The 23,250-nt window shown below is 32.4% G+C and overlaps 1 protein-coding gene across 2 annotated transcripts in view; it reads left to right on the top strand.

Moving 5' to 3' along the window:
- LOC118187943 (uncharacterized) overlaps positions 1-21,429 on the top strand; it is a 133,640-nt gene extending 112,211 nt beyond the window's left edge. For both annotated transcript variants that reach the window (XM_035358245.2, XM_035358244.2), the window contains exons 4-5: positions 8,711-8,896; positions 13,276-21,429. In XM_035358245.2, the coding sequence (XP_035214136.1) occupies positions 8,711-8,896; positions 13,276-13,997 (908 nt within the window). In that variant the 3' untranslated portion in view covers positions 13,998-21,429. The remainder of the gene's footprint in view (positions 1-8,710; positions 8,897-13,275) is intronic.
- The last annotated feature ends 1,821 nt before the right edge of the window (positions 21,430-23,250 follow it).

Here is a 23,250-nt window from a genome sequence, read left to right as displayed (position 1 = left end):
ATAAATGATAGCAATAAATAAACTTTATAAGTAAACCTTTTGTAATTATAACAATATAACACAGCGGAAGATGTAATGATTACATGGAAAGTATATTTCTCGATTAAGTATACTGTAATGTAAGAAAATGATGTATACATCTAAAGTAGAATTAATATTTAAAATTAAAAAATCAAATTTCGATTTTTCCGCCAATAGCTGTATCCAATAATGTTCTGACGTTACGTCACACAAAAATATTACTATACGGCGAACACAAACATATCTGAATTTTCGATTATCTGTCTGTCTTTTTCCATTGCAAGCAACACTTCTTTTAACATTTCTCCGACAAGAAATCACAAAAAAATTCTATGCTGAAAATTATTCTGCCTTTCAACAAAAATTATTCAGAATAGAACTTCATAATGCTTTCTTTCGTGTTAAGTCTAAAAGTTATTTTCACTTAAGTTTATTTTTTCAAAGAAAGAGTCGTCAGAAAAATTATTATTAAAGTGAGAAACAGATGAGAATGTCAAGTGTCACGAAATCAGGCACCATTTCCTCGAATGCAGTGATTGATTTGATCGCTAAAGAAAGCTCCCTAAGAAACTCCACTAGGAGAAAGTACTTGTTGATTTTCTGAATGACGTCCGAAGTCACGCAATAGCTATTAATATTATATGTGATTTACATGAAAGAAGTTTCAACATGATGATCTCTTAGATAGTATTCCTCCTGTAGTTTTTAACAGTGCTAGCATACTAGCTTTAGCATTAAATTTATTACACTAAAATTTATTACACTATAATTATATTAATAATTTTTTAGTACGTTAGTTTAAAAATAAGATGATTGAGTAAACAAAAACAAAGGTCATTCTAATCAGAGAGTGAAAATGATTCGTTTGCTTTTCATTATGATGACTAAGAAGAAGATGAGAGGTTAGGAACTTGGATTTCAGAAAATGTTGCAAAGCAATTGTAACGGGAAAATTACGCTGACTCGAAACCGAGACATTATGGCTAAACTTCTACTGAGTAAAGAACTTGAGAAGCGGTAGCACAGTTAAATTTTAATACATTATTTGTAACTGCATATATAATTACTTTATCTCTAATAAAAGAAGCAAATAAAGTAAAAATATCAAAACTAAGAATTCAAAGCATAAAGAATAATAATGTATTACAACCCACAGACTTTGAAGATCTAAAACACAACTTTAGAGCTGCATCCTACAAATTTTTACACAAAATCGTTATTAAGAAACTCTGAACTCTATAAATATGAACTCACGATATATACTGATGGTTCGAAATCTGAAGCATGCGTCGGTAGTGCATATTGCGCATTCCGAAAAAATTCAAATATTAAAAATTGGAATATTCGTTTAAACAATAACAACTCGGTTTTTCAAGTAGAAGGTTTTGCAATTAAAGAAGCCATATGCTTCGCAAAAAAACTTTTACCATTCTTAATTCTCTCTGACAGTGCATCTGGTATTCAAGCCATAATTGGACACAGTCGATCGCCTATTGTACAAGAAATTCATGTTATACTCTCTAAATTTCAAAACAATAATAGACCACATTTCAAATGGTTTAAAGTACACATCGGTAATAGTGGCAACGAGCTCGCAGATGAACTAGCAAAAGAGGCAGCAAACAATTCTTCCCTTCCAAATAACTCAATTCCATATCCAATATCATTACTAAAAACTAAATTAGAAACAGAATTAATGCATTTATGGAAGCAAATCTGGACTCAAGCAACAACCGGCAGAAGAACTTTTACTTTCATATCAAATCCTTCCAGATCATTAATAACTACCAACCGTTCAATTACATTTTTGCTAAGAGCTCATGGTCCATTTACAGAATACCTTCGTAGATTCGGACTTCACCATACAAATCTCTGTACCTGTGAAGGCACAATATATCATTATCTCTTTCACTGCAACCTTTCTAAAGATTTATCACCTTAAAGCATACAATTTAACCTCTGCTCTTATGGTTTCAACAGTTATTAAAATGTAATATTCTAAAAAATCATCTTCAAAATATAATAAATTATATCTCCGCAAACATCGATAATCTTAAAGGAACTTGAAATCATATTATTCTATTTTCATTTACCTTACTTAATAAGCCATCCTTTTGCTACCTCATTTTACTTTTTAAAAATACATTTCCGCGCTTTCATTCAAGACCATCTTTATGTAAGTACATCTTCAAGATCTCCTATGCTCAATCATGAATTTAAGAATATTTTCTAACTCCATCTCCTTAATATATTAATCTTAAATGTGTTAATAAAGTCTCAACTCAAGATTATTAGTCAAGACTTTTACTCAAGAATTACTTTCTATCAAGAATTTTCAATAACTTTTTATTCAAGTTATACTAATTCATTCAAATTCTATTTCTCATCAACTTTTATTCAATTACTGCTCTTCACTCTCCATAATAAAAAAAAACTATACTCTTATTCTAAACTCTTTACAAAACTTACATTCTCAGCCCCTACAGGGCCCACCAGCGGCCGAGCGGTAAAGTCGCTGAACACTGGTAGTTCGGTTCGAGGTTCGAATCCCGCGAACGCTCGTTGGGTTTTCATGGTTTTCCCCATATGTAATGTGTATACGAGCCAGTTTTCCTTAGAAAGTCCTCCCCGAAGGCATCCCTTCCCTTAGGCAGATAGCCCTAGTGTGCTTTGCCATAATTAAATACACCACATCACAGCCCCTACTATTCTCATACATTATGTTGTTCATTTTCAAAATTTGTAATGATCTTCTTAAGTACTTACTTACGTATTTATGTTTTATTTACTTACATATTTATTTAGGTATTATGTATTTATATATTTAATTTTTTTTTAATTTTTATTATATAATTCTCAAAATTCTAATACTATATTGATTTCATATATAACAACATTGTATTTAGGCATTTATCTCATTCTAAATTTTTTATTTTTATTTATTGTATCTTATTTATGTATTTATATATTTATTTCTTGATATTTAATTTTTATTATGTAATTATCAAAACTGTAAAATTTTATTGCATTTTATGTATAACAACACAGTTGGTAGATGATTCTATCAGTTGAGCATAAAAGCTGAATGTCTTAAAGGCGGTGCAGCTGCTCATCTGATGGTAAATAAATAAATAAATAACTGCATATATAAAACTTTGGAGGAAATAAATTTCGTACTAAAGGAGATATAAAAGTAAATAAAAGTAAAAATGAACAGTGCTTTTTTTTCTTGTTGTTGTTGTTTCCTTCTTATCCAGCGTCGGATTTAGCATTTTTCCTAGGCGGGGCAAAAACTTTAAAATGCCGCCCTTACCCATCTTCCTTTAAGTTTCTGTAACAAATTTTAGTTTTTTAAATAAACATAGAAATAGGTAGTTTTCGAGATAAAATGTAAAATCCATTTTATAGTAAGAAATTCTTTATTTGCCATTTTTGTTCTAAAATAAATATACATAATAAATGGTTTCATTTCTTTACTTATAGCAAAGCATAAGAGAGCTACCTGCCTAAGAGGGGTACGATCTTTCTAAGAGTAATTGACTCATATGCAAGTTACGCATGAGCGAAACGGCGGAAACACCCATGCAGCCAGCTAATTCGCTTGATTCTAACCCCCGACCGAACTACCAGTGTTCAGACTTTGCATCTCAGCCGTTGGTGGCCGTTGCATAATTAAAAACCCGTGCAAACCCTCTTAATTCAATTACTTCTCCGGTGCACTGAAATAATCAAATTCACATTTTCCCTGAAATGAGGATTTTTTTTCAATATTACAATACCTTCATAATTTATATTTTACAATACCTACTCATACTAATAAATGATGCTAATAGAAAACAATTCAAAACTAAATACTAAAATAGTTCAGCACAGCACAAAAATGGAAATCAGACATTAATAAATAATAAAAAAATTCATTTAAACAAATATAAGCAAATTACAAATCACTAATACAGTGGATTGAATAATTTATTACCAATTTTTCGATAGTAACAGTAACTTTAACCTAGCACGTTAAATATTCATTTCACAATAACGTCTTCATGTAGTCTACTCAAGAACTGTACTATCGTCCTCACAAAGCTAGGTAACATAATAAATATTTACATATTCACGCAAAAGACTATTTTTGTACTGTAATAATCAAAATTACATTTTCTCAGAAATACGCAATTTTGCAATATTTACTACAATAACTAGCCACACCATGGAAGTAAGAAAGAAAGGAGGGGCCAACCCCGCACTGCGAGTGAAGCACTGCTCCGAGGGTTTCGATCTCCAGATGGAGTGTTTTTTTGTTTACATTTAGAACCTCCCTTGACAGCGCAGTGATAGTATTTTGACACACGACACTTCCATACAAATCGAAAAACGGGACACTTCCGCATAAAAGAAACATTCATTGTGTGATGGATAATAGCAATTTGTATAGCTATGCTTATGCAAAATGTTATGTTTAAAGAAGATTTTAGCAAAAATGTTACGCTTAAAGAATGTAAAATACCTTATGGTAGCTTTAAAACTATATACGTCTTATACGTCTTTCGATACCCTTGATTATGCACTCTTAATAAAAATAATCTTTAGTTACAAACAATAGATTACATAAGTTGGAACAATAGATGAGCTGATTAATTATGTAACTAACTTTCATTAGCTATACATAACAGCAATACGGGCTACTACTAAAAAGAAAAGGTTAGTATTTGTACTTCTTTTCATAATTCTTATTTCAATAATAATTTTAAGTTTTTACCTAACGCTCTTAAAATATTACGGGATTAAAATTTTACTCTGTGAGCCTTTTGTTCTGCAAATAAATCTATGGCATCATCATAATTAATTTGATGTGCTGTTTGATTTTCGATTGCCAGAATTGCGAGACTTGATAAACGCTCCTGGCTCATCGATAACATTAGATAGTTTTTAATAATCTAATGTTATCGATCTTAATAAGTTTTAATTTGCTAAAACTTCGCTCACAGCTTGCGGATGTAGTTGGAAGCATAGAATAAATCCGCAGGGCAATACAAATATTGTAAAAGGCATCCTAAAAGTCATAGGTGTAGATCTGTTGCAAGAGATGAAAAGCTTTAGCCTTTTTATGTCGACAAATAACATCGGGACTTGTTCTTTAAAATCGGCAAGTTCCTGACAGAATTCAAATGCGTTTAGAGATCTCGCTCATATTTTCGCGCAAGATCTGCTCTATTCTTTTGCAGTTCTTCAGTTGACATATTCAATATTCCACGACCATTGAGGAAATGGAAATTTGAATTTAGTGTAATAGCCCTGTTTACTCTCGTTATAATTTCTGATAAGATTTGATCAAATATAATTTTCATTGCATTAGAAAGTAGCTGAACACGATGAAATGTTCGTGATTCGTCCTCGCACAATTCATCAAATTCCTTTTTGCGTTTTAGAATTCACTTATTTGTCAGAATAGGTTCAACCTCAATTTTTTTCAGCTGCTGCTTTAATTCTAATAGCTTCTATCTAATATTCCGTAAGAATTTCTCTAATTTTTTGCAAAGTTTTGGTCAGACCTTCCATTAATGCGACGGAACGCGCGAGAATAATATCTTCCATTTGAATTTCAGAATTTATTCGATTGATTTCTCGAAGAATATGGGCCCAAATTATCATCTGATAATAAATTCAAATTTTTTACAACATGTAGCAGATGCCTTGCTTCGTACTTTGATAGATAGTTAATTTTAAAATAGTAATATAGTACTTTGAAAGATAATTAATTTCTTTCAAGGATTTTACTACTTCTGGTACATTCCTTAGAAGGGCTTTCAAAGCCACATATTTTGCCAACCATCTCGTCTGGCTGCTTCCTTTTGAGTTGTTTTTTGTACATGTTTTCGTAATATCCCATCGAATAATGAATCCCACAAAAAAGCTAAATATCTTCTGGATAATTCCAAAGAAGTTAACTGCTTCGGGTGAAGACGGAGGCAGAATGCACACAGACAAGATTCAAAGAGTGAGCCAAACATCGCACATATTCGAGCAGCTTATTCATTTCTATAATCCTGGCTTGTACTCCAGGATTACTCCAAGATCTAGTATGGCCGGTAAGTACCGGCCATACTAGATAATCCGTTATCCTCAGATTGACCACGACATTGTTAATATCCAAACCATCAAGTGTCAGTTTTCTCACAATCCGTTGAGAAATATATTCTTCTGACTTTCCACCAATTTCTATGAAATCAGTAAAGCTCTCCTTTATTTCACACACATTACCACATATTTTTTACGTATTGAATCACCTGGCTCATTTGTTCCGTATGCGACACATCTGGAATGCAATCGAACATTGTTGTATAATATTTGGCTTACTTAATATCATTTAAAATGCTATTGCGAATTGTTTTCGCCATTACACCAGTAATTTCATTTCGAATTACCTTTGTTAAATATGATACTTTTGTCCCTTCCTTAGGTATTCTAACTGGTACTTAAGAGTTATGTTTGGCTAGCAAAGTCATTAAAATAAAAAAATTGCGTTGACTAGGCCGAGGATACTTTGTGAGCAGACTGCCAGGGGTTTCATCAGACCCGCGGAAAGAAAGACAGTTTGTTGAAAGATACAATACAGCATCCATACTCATCTGTAGGATCTTTCTCTGTGTGAATTAATCTCTTAATGTCATGATCGATGCCTTGACACAATTTCATTTGTTGTAGTGGAGTTTTCCACTTAATCATGCACTCGCTGTGGATTTCAGATATTTCGTTCTCAGTTAACCTTTCTGAAGCTTTTTTCCAATTAATGAATCCTGCAGTACAAAATGCAGATGTAACGGCAGTGGCATGTTTCTGGTAATTCTCACAGGGTGTGCAAAAATTGCATTTTTAGTTTTAGAATATACAAGCCAAGATCTTTTAAGCCTTTCATTATTTGCTAATGTTCTGTGCCACAATGAAGATGTCAAATGTCTTCCATCACGGTCAGTCTAATAAGGTCTACGTTTTCTGGATATTTTTCGGCTAATAATACAGCTTGACTGCTAAGAAAGATTGTTGCTGATCGTTATTTTTTTCTGTGATTGGCCAACTATCTGGGTCCGACAAATCAAAAGATTTTAAGTCTTCTTTCTGCTGCCCACATTCACCTAAATGAGAAAATACATTATATTCTAATTTCATGTCCACTACGTGTTTGTTTGGGGGTCTATGAAGAAAGTTGTTCTCTCAGTTGTTGAAATGGAGTCTGTTTGAGGATGATAGATGAAGATTCTGCATTTTGGGCATGCAAATTGCAAGAAATATCAATATCGTTTAGAATCTCTGCACCATCGGAAGTTGCGGCAGGGTCTGACGGTTCGTCTTTTCCGTGAAGCTATTTTTCATTTTAGCTGCAATTAGTTTTCTCTGTTCGGTCCTATCTTTCGCTCTGGTTCTATATTCCGCCCCTGAGAGTTTTTCCCTAGACCCTCTCATGATTTCTTGCACCCTAAGTAATATACAGTATAACTTGCCTTAATAAGAAAAGCTAAAAATTGATGTAATTAAATTCAACAGTATTAAGGCCGCGTCGCAGACGCGCGCGCTAACTAAATGGTTGCATCTCACTAAATATAGTGAGGAATACTAGAAGCAGGCATATTAAAAGAAAATGAGACAACAAAAAACCCTCCAGATTAAAGAAACTAAAAAAAACATTTAAAACTATAAAAATAATAAATCCATTTTTAAAACCTAGGTTGCTGACTGGCTGCAAAAAAATCAAAATTCCTTACTTCATTTCTGTTGTATATTCTCGACTTACATTAATTTGAATTATTTCATTGGTCCAAGGTTAATTTGTATTGGGTGTTAGGAAAGAGTTACAATTCACAATGCTTCTCCATTTATTTCGTAAGAGTCGTTGGTATAAAAACAAGGCGCCTCTATGCAATCGTTCTGTTTTTCATTTGAATATTCCCGACATTGGAGAGGACAACAGAGGGACTCTAGGCAATGAAGTTGAGGGGGAATATATATAGATTCTTTGCTCTATGCGTCACTTATAGGGACCAAAGACCAAGGCGTCTATAGAGTACCTTTGTAATAAAACTACATATTGGGTTGGCAGAGGGACAGGGTCCTTTGACTTTTTCAGTGACGCCTAGAGTCCCTTTATTGTCCTCTCCCTGATCTGATCTTTAGAATCGTCTTCGGCTGTACTTAGCTTACCTTTAAAACTATTTGCTCCATTAAAAGGTTTCGACTAATTAATTAAATATTCTTGAAAGAGATTTTAAATCTAGCTTTAAAACTACTAATGTTGCATCAAAATTTCACAACATTCCAAATACAATTCAGCGTCACTCTTGAATCTGCCGCCCTCAGAAGTAGCCGCCCGGGGCACGGACCCCGGCTTGCCCCCCCCCCTAGATCCGGGACTGTTCTTATAATTAATTGCATTAATGCTTAAGCTCTTTACAGTTGTATATATGAAACTTTTATTAAAATAATTTGTTTTTCAAAGGCTTATAGAAAGAAAGATTCTTTTCTTATGAATTTATGCACATTATCTATTAATAATGGAATAAAAAAACAGCTAAATTTTTTATGCTCACTTTTTCCCCTTTCTTTCTTCTGTCTCTTTTTTTATGTGTGTGCGTGTGTGTTTGTATGTGTATGTACGAATTTTGTTATATTTGCTGGAACACTGTTTTTAATATTTCAGAACTGTCTCAGACATTCAGTTTCGCAGCCGGAGACCATCCCCATTGGCTATCGTACAATACTCATTACTCGCCATATTTCACGTCAGCGGCTTTCCGAGGTACAGGATTCACTGGTTATGCTATCGATAGCGCCTTCACTGCTACAGGAATTTCCAGCCAAGACACACATTTGTCACCGCTCGCAGGTACATATTTTTACTTTACTCAATAATTCTCAAGTAGTTTAGTTTGTAATCTTAAACATCTAGAAGAAAACAGACGCGATATACCAATTAATCGAAACATTAAAAATTATTATCTAACATAACGTATTTCCACTATTTACTGCCAAAACACCTCCTATACCAATAGACACAGATTCAGTGTTCTTTGGTAGATCGCATAGATCTAGATTCTTGGTGGTGGGTAATACAAAGACTGCAGAATATTCCTTAATTCTAATAGTTGGGTGGTTTCTGTAATGTTGCTCTTAATGGTCCTCCAACGTAAATCACAAATGCTCGACTGGATTGACATTTTACGAAACTGAGGGCAGTGCCAATTAATGGAATTCGTCTTTCCCGCTTTTGGAACTATTCCTTAACTTTCTTCGTAGTGTAACACAAAGCATTTTGTTGTTTAAAATAATCTTCTCCGGCTGAGAAGAAAATGTGTAAAAGACAAATATGGCCATGATTATTGAATTATTTAACTATGATTTTCAGATAGGTGGTAATGCTAAATTTCGTTACACAAGGATATGGCTCAAAATATTCCATATAAAGGCATTTTTTGGACCATTAAACTTTCTGCATGCACTCTGAAAGTCACTTGGAAAGAAAATAGAGTTTGGGCAATTTTAGTTTAATAAAAAAGATGACAACATTAGCATTATTTTAAGAATCTATCACCAAAATATTTTTTCACAGCATTTCCGTTTCCTTTAAAACTGAATTTCCATTATTTCTTCTCGATTTATATTTGATAGATAGCAGGAAGATTGTGATGAAAAACTGACAGTCTCACAGCTTTACCGGGAGAGTGTGCAAATCTTGATATATATTACAAAGTATTTCTCCAGCCTTCTTAGCACGCCTTCCTGGTGTAATGATCGGCACACTCGGCGCGAGTTGGAGAGCTCGGAAGTTCGATAATCAATAACTAAAAGAAGCGATTATGTTTCGACACACACATATGTATGTATATATATAAACTGAAATAGTATACATCAAAATGCTTTGCCTTTTGAGAACTATTTGCATTGTCCTCAAGAAACAAAGTGTATCTGAGTGTTTTAGCCCAAAAAGGCTATTATTCTTTTATTATCATTCTAGCTTCTTGAATTTTCCGAAAAAAACTTCGATTATTTTTTATTATGGTTTATTATTGTTCGAAACACGATTTTTTTTACGTTGATTCACTTAAATGTCGTGCACTGTAAATGCTTTGTTTCACTTTTTTTTTTCGGATCTATTTCTGTTCGCCAAAATGTAAGCTATTTATTTTTCAAATTTAATCTGTCTGTTAAGGCGCACCAGCGGGCGAGTGGGGAAGTCGCTGAATACTGGTAGTTCGGTGTGAGGTTTAAATCCCGCGAAAGGGGCATGGGCGTTTTCGTGGTTTTCCCTGTGTGTAACGTGTATACGGCCAGTTTTCTTTAGAAAGTCCTTCACGAAGCACCCCTCCCTTTTGTGTAGTTGCCTAAGGGCGGAGCACGTAAATAAATATAAAAGTAAAAAATTTTGTCTGTTATTGATTAACAAACTTAGCTATTTAAAAATAATAGATGCAATTTTTAAGAATGTTATTATTTTACTTTTTAACATGATTAATTTAAATACAAATTCATTTAATTCGTGATATATCTAACTAAAAACATTAAATATTTTTATAGAATGAATATTTTTTCACTTCTCAAATATACAGATGTATAACGTTTTCATGTTAGTCTAAATGTATATTCATCTAGTATCCGATAAAAAGTTCGATACACTTGAGCCACCTCTAAATGTAATCTCTACTGATAAAACATACTAAACTTTCAGAGTCCTTTTTTTCCGGGGGGGGGGGCGAGGTGGAACTGTGAAAGTCTGAGAGCTGTTGCTGTGAAACAAACGCTGATAGAGTTTATGGCATCTTCAAGAATAACAAAAATCTTTCCATCTAATAAAATTTATGCTTCATTTCCCATTTGTTGAAATTCATAATGATTTCAACGTTATGTAAAGAGCTGTGGAGCTCTTTACATAACGAGAGTGCGAAAATTATATTCGAATTCGTTGAGCTATTTCTAGCCTTTTGCTTCTACCATAAAATCAAAGCTTGTTTTAAATGTAAATGATAGTAATGCAATCTTGTACAATCGCATAAATTTGCCATTTGTAAGAATAAATATTCTTCTCCCTTAAACTGCCATTACATGGAACATTTTTGCTTCTGTAAACTGGAATTTCGAAATTTTGATTCAATGAAATATAACAGATTGATATTTATGACACTGTTTTTGTAAAATGTCATACATTCAGCTAGATGAAAAAAAAAAAAAAAAAAAGTCAAACTCTTTTTAAAGATTTTTTTATAATTGTAATATTTTAATTTTGATGTTATTATAATACTATTTGAAAGATAACAAAGTAATAAGAAAATATAAATCTTGTGTTCATTATTCTTATATTTTTATGTTTTACATGCTTTCTATTATTCTTTGATTTTTTAATTTGAGTCTTATAAAATTTAATACAAACTCTGTATTTTGCTAACCACGTTTAACTAAGATTTAACTTCTGTATTTTGCTAACCACGTTTTACTAAGATTTAAGCGTTTACTAAGATTTAACTTCTAAAAATTCTCCAATTACAATAATTCGTTTCCTAAAAGCTAATCATAATTACTAATCATAATTACTAATCATAATTAAAATTTATATTGATGCTCTTAGCAGCGATAGCGCAATATTTATTTTGTATGTCCATTCTTAACTTATTTTTAACTTAATTACAAGTTTACTTATATATACTGCTGTTAATACATATTTGCTTATATATATTAACAGCAGTATATATAGTTGCACCCTTTCCTTTCTTGTTGCTGATTTCAAAAATCATGTAGTGTACAGAACCTCAAACTATCCCTTCTGCAATGATCGTATTTTCTTACATGTACTATTCGCAATTTTGGCCACAACACACACACTAGTTGTATATAGGTAACGTTATTTATTTCCGCTTTCCCGAAAGAAGTTGGTATTTATTGTTTGTTAAATATGGCAACACAGAAACCATTCCACACCTAGTCCTCAACTTCACGTCCACTTAAAGGCTTCATTTCTAAATATTATGTTATTTCAATGCAAATTGCAATAAATTTATTTCTCTTAGTTTTCATTATTTTATTTCTCTTGGTTTGCAGAAATTTTAGGATTAATTTTTAATTTGGATCTGTATAATATGGTTAAATTATGTCATTTGGATACATCTGTTAGTTGATGATGTGTTCTCCTTTGTATGACTCATAAAAAAAATGTCACACTTTTTAGGTTATTATAAAAACAAATTATTCACATAAAATCATCCAGCAGTAGCTGGGACATTGCATTCCTTTGCATTCTTCTCTCTCTGGCGCTTCTCAATTTTGCGCCTTCTAACGGCGGCATTCTTACAACGCCATCTGTCGGCGCTCTTACAACGTGTCAAAGCACGCGAGAGCTACCTGCCAGTTTCTCTTAGGTAATCTTACTTGAAGGTATCCTTACTTTCAGTCTTGCTAGTTTTATCATAATCAGCAAACTAAATCAAACCCTAGTGCACAATTTGGAAGGTAGCACTATTAATTAAGAAGTATTGATTTGTATATTTTTCGATATCTCTCATAATTTCTGAAATTCAATTATCTCGTCTGGTATATCATGGTCAGTTAACAGCTTTCATGAACCTAACTAAATTTGTTCAAAATTTATTCGGGTAATTATACTGGGCATCCCATGCAATATAAGTATATAGTGTACGATGTTTGTGGACAAGAAGAAGGTAAAATTTTATTTGGGAAAACGTAAATGAGTAAAGTGAATGGGATTTTAAATTCATAGTATGTTGTTTATCTGTCCAAATTTATCTAAAATCTCCTGCTTTAGGTTGCTTTGTATTACAACAATCATTAATCTCCTTGTTGCTCTTAAAATTATAAAATCTTTCTTAGTATTTCAAGCATTCACATTTTGTTCATCGGTAGAAAATATTTCTTCTTTTCGTCCTTTACAACTATTATTTTCTGTAAAATATTCATTATGAAAATCTGTAAAATATAGATTCTGAATATTGTAAATGAATGAAGTAATATTAATGAATATTATAAAGCTCTTATGCTAAAATTTTCGCCGATCCTTTAAGCTCCTTTAACTAGGTCTTTTAAGCTACTTTAACTAGGCCTTTCGGCCAGTGCTGATGAATGAAAATAATTATTTTTTTTTGGGGGGGGTGAATAACTTTTCTTTTATAAGGTCAACAAAAATTTTATATATTTTGTTAACTATATTTGTTTGAACCGGTTTTCATATATAAATAAATGCTTATTGATTTTATTTTTCAGAGGCTAATACTTCACCGAATTCAAATCCAGGCAATGGCCATCTGCATCCGTCATCAGCATTCACATTTAAATCATTGTTGGATAACCTAGGGCAAGCGAAGAACGAACTCTCAACCTGTCGACCGTTAAATAACAGTCCATCTTCAGCTACATCTGCATCTACGTCAGAATCTAGTCCAGGACAGCATGTGTTAGAACCGAATAAATTATCAGTTTCCAACACGTCATTACAAATACCTCGAACTAATATTCCTCTTCTACCAGGTGCTTCGTCGTCTACTTTGTCAGTGAATCATGCCAGCTATTTGTTGGCTTCCCAAAACTATTATGCCAGCAACGGCGCAACAGCTGGTGCTGGTATGTACTTAGGGCCAAGTATGGTGCCACCTTCGCTTCTGTATCCGCAACTCTATCAACAGAGCCATCTTCATCCATCCATCCATCTCCTTGGAAATGATGCCAGGAATTCGTATGATGTCGCAGCAGCAATGGCTTCTCAGCATCAAGAAATACAGCAATTAAATAATCATAATAATCCCGATTTGCTCAACAAAGAACTGCAATCGCCCTCTTCCTGTTCAGATGAAACGCGACAGGATACTAATAGCACAAATGGTCATACGGTATTGCCATCGTCTCGCGAAAGGCTTGATTCGTTGCGTTTGAATGCCTTGCCACGGACAGCACAAAGTGAAGCTGCAACAGTTTGGAGGCCTTATTAATAATTGTATGATATGAAGAAACGAAGCGTTTCTCAACCCCGGTGATCTGTCATGTAAAAAGTGAATAATACTGTTGAGACATTCGGTTTTTCGCATGGGAACAGAAATCAGATTTCTACATTCCAGTGAAAGATGTATCTAAATATCATTTATTTCAAAAGTGGAATTAAGTGCAATGTTATGAACTCTGCTTAATCGTACATTTGGGTAGCAAGAAAGGAAATGATTCATTAAAAAATGTTAATTCGTTGCATAAATATTCTTTGTTTACCCAGACGTTTTAAGCTCAATGATAAATTTTCAGGGAAGAATTTGGAGCGCAATTTTCTGTTTATTCTCCTGTTTGATCTATATTTATCTTTCCATTGTGTTTATTTGCTCTATATAATGGCTATTTTGTGCATATAAAGTATTCAAGTAATATACATTTTACAAAACTAGCAAAAGTTCTTATCTTAAAAGCAATAAAAAGTACCTAAAATTTTCAATCAACAAAATCAAAGCTTGTTTTCTCAGGTTGACTTAAAAACTGCGTAATAACTGTTAATTTTTACTTAATTATTTATTTTTATAACACTTCATATTCATGAGATAACGCTATCTTATAAATAATAGCAATGATTTTCAGAATTTGGTAAATTTTGAGCTTCATTTGTTTCACAATTTCATAATTTACAACTTGAATTTTACCATTTATTAAAGCTGAAATTGATACATTTCTTGCATGTATTGTAAACCTTAATGAAGAAAGTTTTATCGGATAGGAATGACACTGGAAAGATTACTTTAAATATTGTTACTAATTAAGTATAAATCAAAAGAAATTCTTTGACAGAAATCTGCGATGCCTTATTTTGGCAAACTGAAATCTTTTGGATAATAGTAGTTTTTATTTTACTTACGTTCCTTCCAAAAGCATTTAATTATCATTAAGTACAATATCTTATGCTTAATTGTATGCTCATATGCCGAATGTTTCTTTAAAATACCTAAACACAAAGAAGCAAGATTCAAAACTGCAACTCTTCAAATTCTAAAGCTTAGATGGCCAATAAAAAAGCTTAAGTTCAGTGTTTATAATTCATTGTTATTTTCGTTTTAGTTTTTCCTTTTTGAACTCATGGCGCCTCCATTTCGCTTCTTGAGTTCATTGATCAACTGAGAAGTTGCTTGTTATTGACCATCTAACATTCCATAAAATGAATAAGTAGGTCGAAAGGCTAACAACTGATATGTTACATATGCCCAATCTCTGATGATGAATTACAAAATTAGGAATGGAGATATTGAAACTCTTCGAAAAGATTTGATAGGCTTCGAAACTTTGCCCTTTTTCATTACTCGAATCTTTCGAATCTTAATCCTAAAAACTGTTAAACTTTTTATCTCAGAATAAAAACTATGCAAAGCTTAGTTTTATTTATCTCTACATGTAATAAAAGAAAGAGTCTGTGTGACTTTTCGTTCGTGCTGCGCGTAAGCTAATAGACCCAGGGCTACGAAAGTTGGTATATAGTAGGTGCATCTAGACAAGAGCCAGTGCACCTCGAAGTGATTTTTTCAAAATTCGAATCAGATTTTATTTTAATTTATCTTTTCGATTTTATCGCAACATTAGTTTCATTCTTTTAGAAATGTGATTTTGGCAACAGTTTTTAATTCAATTGTATACTGGTCTGCTGACCGTTGAAAATCAGCACTGTTGCCACTTGGAAAAATGAAGGCGATAATTCTGTGCAGTTTTTAAATTTAATGTTTGTCTTGGATACTGGACATTTGTTGAAAGAAGGCAACGGGAAGTTAGTTAATTTATTTATAACGAAAAGACGAAGGCTGGGAGCTTAACTGCTGGTACTCAATAAAAGCATTCTTAAAAAAAGAAAAAAAGAAAGAAAAAAAAAAAAGAAAATATGTTTTTTTAAATTTCTGTGGTACCTGGATCACAAATGTAACCCTGTCTTCTAAAAGTGTAATATGTTTAGTACTTCTTGAACTGAAATAAATAACTTTTGAATTCTCTCCTCTCGGAAAAACTGAAAAAATGTAAAACATTTAAACTGTTACTCAAATATTTCTTTTTTCAAAACGATATTGACAAAATTAACCACAAGATCCAAGAATTTCAATTATATACTTCATTTTTATCTTTTCAGGCTATTAATGTATTACCGCATCAGCCTTGATAAAAGTCGACAAATTTTCAGAATGTGCAGATATCTAGCAACCATGCACATAACAGTTCCTCAAGTAATCATGCCTATGACAGTTCTACAGTTTTAACAAGCGACATCCCTCTTTTCGCGTGCATACCTTTTGCTGTACTCCAAATTCCACTAGTTTTTACGGAAAAATTGTGATATAATTTGTATCTTTTAAAATATGCACTTGCGGATTTGCTCGTAGTAGAAGAAACTGCTGTATAAATGTAACTATAACTATGTACTTGGTCAATAATTTTCGCAGTTATGAAGCATTCTTTTTTTACTTCCTTGTATAAAGTAAAAAGGAAGTATTGTAATCACGAAAAGTTTCAGGCAGCATATTTCGACGAAAATATCCATTTTTACCGCTATCGGATGCAATTTAACGATGTTTTTGGTGATACCTGTACGTAAGGACAGAATAAAAGACTCGTTTCCTCCAAAAAAATTATAAAACTGCTTTTAAATTAATTCTGAAGAGAATTTTTCGTGGCGTCTGTACGAACGTATGTACGTACGTACGTATCTCGCATAACTCAAAAACGAGTAGCCTCAGAACGTTGAAATTTTATATATAGGACTGCTATAACATGTAGATGTGCACCTCGTATTTTGGTTGCAATCGGCTGCACCAAACGTATATAAATATATTTATATATATATATCCACTCTGTTACCCGGCTCAGTGATCTCAGTTTCTTTACTCTTATATGTTTATAAATTGTACATTTTTTGCTTTAAAAATGACTGAATTATGTTGTTATTGTCTTCCGGTTAAGGTTTTTATGCCTTTAGTAAATCTGTATGCAATATTTTTAGAATTATCAACAATTTTAAAGTTGTTTAAGTGCCGCTAAGCCTTTTTTTTATGGCAGCCATTGATTGTTTACATTTGAAACTTCAGACTAGTGGATTTGTTGCCAATCTGGAGAAACTTAGCTTCGCAACAACAAAGATAACGCCTTCATTTATTATTGCCAATTTAATCATGCTTAATCCTTTCTGGAATTTTTTCGAGGAAATACGTCTTTAAGATTTACTTCGTAATTTTTAATATAGATATTTTGAGTTTTTATATATTTTTGCCTTGTCTCTAAGTGAGAACAGAATTAATTGAATGAGAAATACTGAATCATCTGTGAAAAAATTGCTTCTTTTTTGTTTTGTTTGCTTAATTTCTTTTATACATCATTCTAGCTTTATAATAGTATTTGAATAGAACATGTGGCAACGATTAGATAATTCTATTCTTTAAATAATATAAATTTTGTGCATTATGAGTTATACTAGCGCCAGAGTGTCGCTATGGTAAACAAATACTAGAGTGAATTTTAAAGAATGCATTTATTTTATTGTGGTTTATGCGCTGTCGGCGAAGTAGATCTAATTCAATCCAATAAGTTTAAATGAAATGCAAGAAAAATGCGTACAATTTAATATTCCGTACAAGGAAGTCATGTGGTGTACACATCAGATAAAAAATTACAAACTGTGCCAATGGCAGCGCTGATATGTAAATAACCATTTCAAGTGATATTGCTGTTATAACTTCCAATATTAAGCAAAATTTTTAACTCTTTTTATTATTCTTACATAAAGAATTCGAAAGATTCGAGAACCTTTTATCACTCGGATTCACTTTGCTTCTACCAAAAACGCTTTGGGATATTTACGACGTAAGAAGTATAAGACTTACCAGAAAGTTCCTTACGAAAATTGCATCCATTGTTGTAAAGAGCGGCAAAAAGTTTAGTTGTTACTGTAGCAAAAGATTTTTATTTAGGGAAAAGGCTTATTAAATTAAAGCGTACTTGCAAAAATGATTCATTTATGGAGAGAATGCAATAAGTAAATTATATTCAGATATGTAAAAACGATATGTAAATAATATATTATTTTAGGAAATTTACTTACGCAATTTAACTAGTTTAATGAAATTCGTGCAATCACGCTATTAAAATATTTTACTTAATGAAAACGTTCAATTCTTGCAGTGTTGTAATTAAATTTCCCGCAATATACAGAGAGTGTTTACACATTTTTAAATAGATTTCGGGTCTGTTTATTTAATGTTTAAATGTAAAGAATATCTTTTTTAATGTTCGATCCGATAGCCTTTTTCTGGACTATACGTTTGAGTCATGATTTTCATGATAGAAGGTCTTTTCCTAAAATTTTCAGGGGTATTGATTTCCAATCCTCTTCCACTAATTTCCAGAGTCCATTAATCGTGGTGGATTTGCGCTTAGAAAGGGATCTTTTCAAAAGATCAGAGGCACAATAGTCCATGGGTCATATATCAGAGGACTTCGCGGGAATACGTTTAAAAGGTATGTATGAAATACCTGTACCAGTCTTCATTTTTTTAAGGAATGCAACGGTACTTTTTGAAGTATGACTTGTTGCTTTGTCTTAATGAACTTTCACTCTTTGAAAATCACTGGTCTAAAGAAATTGAACTTAAAACTTTCTCTTCATAGAACATTGAGTTCATTTTAATATTTTTCCATTCTTCTTACTTTTAATTTCTTGTTATAAGAGAATCATGAGACAATCATAAATCGCTTACAGAAACTTTCTTTGCATTGACAGAACCAGGTTTATACATTTTTTCTCTTCCTTTTCCATAATAAACAGACCATTTTCTGTTGCCGTCATTTAGGTAAACCCATGTTTCATCAAGGGTCACAATGTATTTTAATTAATTCCATGCTAAATAGTTTTCATGCATTGTTCTACAAATTATTCTGCATTCAGCCACATGCCTTGGAAAAAGCTGGTAAACATTATGTTTTTTAGCTTTTAAATTGTAAATCTTGGTTCACTATTTTTTCTCCACAGATTTAAGACGAATTGAATTGGTTTCTGCGTGGACAGATTTTTCTCTTGTTGCCAAAGATTTAACTTTAGAAATATTAAAAACAGTACGTACCTTTCGCAGGTATTCATTTAAAGACTTCTTTCCATATAGAAGTAATGATTCACAGTTATTCCCTTCTCTATTCATAATGTTGCTAATTTTTCACAACAATTTTTAATACCATACATTTCACAACGTTTTTAAATTATGGAATAGGAATGTTTCTTTTTGGAAAGCGTAAAAACATATCCTTCAGTCCACAACTTGTTTACATGTGACATTTTCATAGAATAAATTTTTAAATAGCAGTTATTTTTTTTTAATTTTTGGAATATGAGAAAAATAACATTTGCTTTTTTTTTTAGTCCAAAGGGATTTGAATCCCGAAGGAGTATTAGTTTCGTTTTGGCATTTTGCGTCGGACGGATAAATGTCGGTTCAATTTTCAAACTGTTGCCATAAAATGTTAGAGTCCTGCATTATATTTGAAGAAATTAAATAATGAAAATCTGCGTAAATGTATGTATATTTCTCACATTGTCATAAAATAACGGTACATAGAGTCATCGAATTTCGAATAACGTAATCCTCCAACGAATATGAGCATGTGAAAGGCCAAATTTGAAATTTGAAATTTGTTTTATGATCGATTTCCTATTTTTTAAAACTTTGACGAATTTTTGATTAACAAACTCAAGGATTTCAAAGCGAGCAATGGCAACGTTGTGCAGAAAAAACATTTTTATCTCCAGCGCGTGAGTCTCTGTATCGGAAATTCTAAAGATATGCTCGTTTTAAAACTATTTTGCGATATTGCTGTTGCACTGGATCTTATGGTTTAAGTGCGAGGAACATGATATTTAATAAAGAAAGGTAACACACAAAATGTTAAAAAACGCCCCTTTGGACGTAATTTAAAATCTGAAACATTTCAGATTTTTTTTTTTTTTTTTTCCTAATTCTTTAGTGAAATTACTAAATCTAAAAAAAAGTGTGTAAACACCCTCTGTAATGCAGTCTTTACTAAAGGGAACCTTTGACTTTCCCCTTCTCATATGGTACGCAGTATAAATCAATAAAATAAATTAGTAAAAATTATTAATTAAAATTTGTATTTTTTCAAATGGTTTTCGGCAATGCGTGCATAAACTGTTCTCTCGTGTTCATATAAAATTTAACATTCAAAAGGCTGCCATCACATCATAACATTTCGCAAGTCATTATTAAATCTGTTTTGCATCAACAGAAACTTGAAACAAAATAAGAAAAAAAAACCTGAAATTTTTCAGATTTTAAATTACGTCCAAAGGGGCGTTTTTTAACATTTTGAGTGTTACCTTTATTTATTAAATATCATGTTCTTTGCACTTAAACCATAAAATTCAGTTCAAGAGCAATATCGCAAAATAATGTTAAATTAAGCATATCTTTAGAATTTCCGATATACACAGTCTCGCGAGCTGGAGATAAAAGTATTTTTTTTCTATATAACGTTGCCATTTCTCGCTTTTAAAGCATTGAGTTTGTAAATCAAAAATTCGTTAAAGTTTTACAAAATATAAAATCTATAATAAAACAAATTCCAAATTTGGGATTTCAGATGCCCATATTCGCAGTAGGATTTCGTCATTCAAAATTCGATGGTTCTATGTACCATTGTTTTATCACAATGCGAGAAATAGACAATCATTTATGCAGATTTTTCATTATTTAATTTCTTCAAATATAATGCAGGACTCTAACATTTTGTGGCAATAGTTTGAAAAGTGAACCGACGTTTATGAGTCAAATGCCAAAACGAAAGCAATAGTCCTTCGGGACTGAAATCCCTTTGGACTAAAAACTGCCAGCTGACCTTCAGAATGTTTAATGCCCAACTAACATATGCATGTTTTTGACTTTTGAGTGACAGTAAAAAAATTAATCGATGCACGTGATAATGACGCAGCTGCATGGAATTAGATTCTGTTTATGCTAGAAGTAAGTACTATGTTGAATCAAAGGTCATCATTTGCCTTTTCTCTTTTCTTTTTACGTATTACTGTTTGAAAATCAGCGGAAAACTCTATTACAAGCCAAATATACCATACATGCTTTTCAAACATATATTTATGTTATTAGAAATGTTTATTACAGTACTTTGTATTTTAAGCATATGTGCAATTATTTTTATTTGTAATTTTAAAATTTAACCAAAGATATTTAAGATAATTTTATCCTTAAAACATGTTTTATGTATAAATAAATGTTTGCACTTGTATATTGCATTGTTTAGACACATACTGTTCACAATACATTCCTTATTGAAGATTTTAATTGTACATGTACATCAGATTTAATGTTTTTTGTGTATAAATCTATTTATAATAAACTTTTGAAAAAACAAAAATCTGGTCGAATTTGTACATAATGCCTACTAATATACACCGAAGGGCAAAGAGGGGGGTTACTGTGGTGATGGCGATAAGGAGCGCGCCTTGCGCCCTCCGATAAGTGTGGCAACCCTAGAGGAGAAGTTTCTTACGAGTAGCGAGCAGAGCGAAACAGGCAGGCTGTCGGGGAGTATGCGCGATGTTCCTAAATAAAGTTTAATTTTTATTGTGCACTATGTCTTGTTAATATTTATATTAATGCAGTACGAACATAATCTGTGATATGGAATTCGAGGATTGGTGGTAAAAACTTAACAGGAAATCACTATAATGGTGACCCGGACTGTGTTAAATCGTATGAACAGTTCTCAAGCACTTTCGGTTTTGACTACAAGCCATCACTCAAGATCTCCAAACCAGAAGTAATGGATTACATCGGTTTTCATCCTCCGAATCACAGATGAGTACTAATTATAGATCATTTTATAATTCTGTTTTCTACTTATCATTTAATTTAATTTTCTTTAGTTAAATTTTTGCTTTTATTTTGGCTTAAAAACCTTGCACAATGTCTGATGTTCATGCCGTCCAAATTCCGGTTTATAACCGATCAGACCCATCTTTATGGTTTATTATGTGTGAAAGTACCTTTGCTCTTGCCACCCCCAAACCTATCACAGAATCCATTACTAAATATAATTATGTAGTTTCTCATCTTCCTCCAGATATTGCATCAATAGTACAGGATTTACTTATGAAACCAGACCCTATTGATCCATATGCAAAGCTTAAAACTGAGTTAATAAATCGTTCAGGAGAATCTTCTCAGCAAGAAATTCGCCAATTATTATCTGGAGAAGAATTAGGTTCTCGAAAACCTTCCGATTTGCTTAGAAATATGAAACGTCGAGCAGAATCTTTAAATGTTCCTGATAACTTAATGTTAGAATTATTCCTTCAACGTTTGCCTTCGACTGTTCAGTCTATTTTGGCAGCGGTTTCCAATTTAACTGTAGATAAAGCTGCAGAAATTGCCGACAGAATTTTAGAAGTAAATCCAACCCCAGGGACTTGTGCCGTTTCTCGCACAGTCGATCAGTCTCTTGAGGATAAATTATTTAAACAAATAGAAAAATTAAACAAACGTATTGATCGCATTTCTCTTTCTCGTGGTCGCTCGCCAAACCGCGGAGATCGCAATAGGGAAAGAAGCAATTCCAAAAGGAGAGATTATTCTGTTTGCTGGTATCATAGACGTTTTGGGAAAAAGTGTAGAGATGACAAATGTACAAAACCTTGTTCGTGGCAGGGAAACGAAACCAGCAAAGAATAGAGGCGACTTATTCTTTGCCTCAAGTTTCACGTCGCCTGTTCGTTCGTGACCGTAGAACAAACCTTTCATTCTTGGTCGATACCGGCTCTGACGTGTCCTTACTTCCAGCAAATAATTCTCAAAAACGGAATTCGTCCCAACAAACACTTTTCGCTGCTAATTCTTCTACTATTCATGTTTATGGTCAAAAAACACTTTCTTTGGATTTCAAATTAAGACGACAGTTTACATGGACTTTTCTTATAGCAAATGTTAGTACACCCATTCTTGGAGCAGATTTTCTCCATTTCTTTGAATTGGTGCCTGATCTCAGAAACAAATGTCTCAAAGATTTAAAAACGCATTTTAAAACCGTCGGTTGCGTGAAAAATGCAAGCATTTATTCAGTAAAAACTGTATTTAGTGATACACCATATCACAAAATTTTAAAAGAATTTCCTTCAGTTACTAGATTACCAGATCCTAACCAACCTGTTAAACATAACAC

The sequence above is a fragment of the Stegodyphus dumicola genome, chromosome 3 (assembly GCF_044657685.1).
Source record: "Stegodyphus dumicola isolate Sdum_Otavi_A_Nest chromosome 3, ASM4465768v1".
NCBI classification, from domain to species: domain Eukaryota; kingdom Metazoa; phylum Arthropoda; class Arachnida; order Araneae; family Eresidae; genus Stegodyphus; species Stegodyphus dumicola.
The sequence above is the reverse complement of the archived record's forward strand: the minus strand, read 5'-3'. Positions and strand labels throughout refer to the sequence as shown.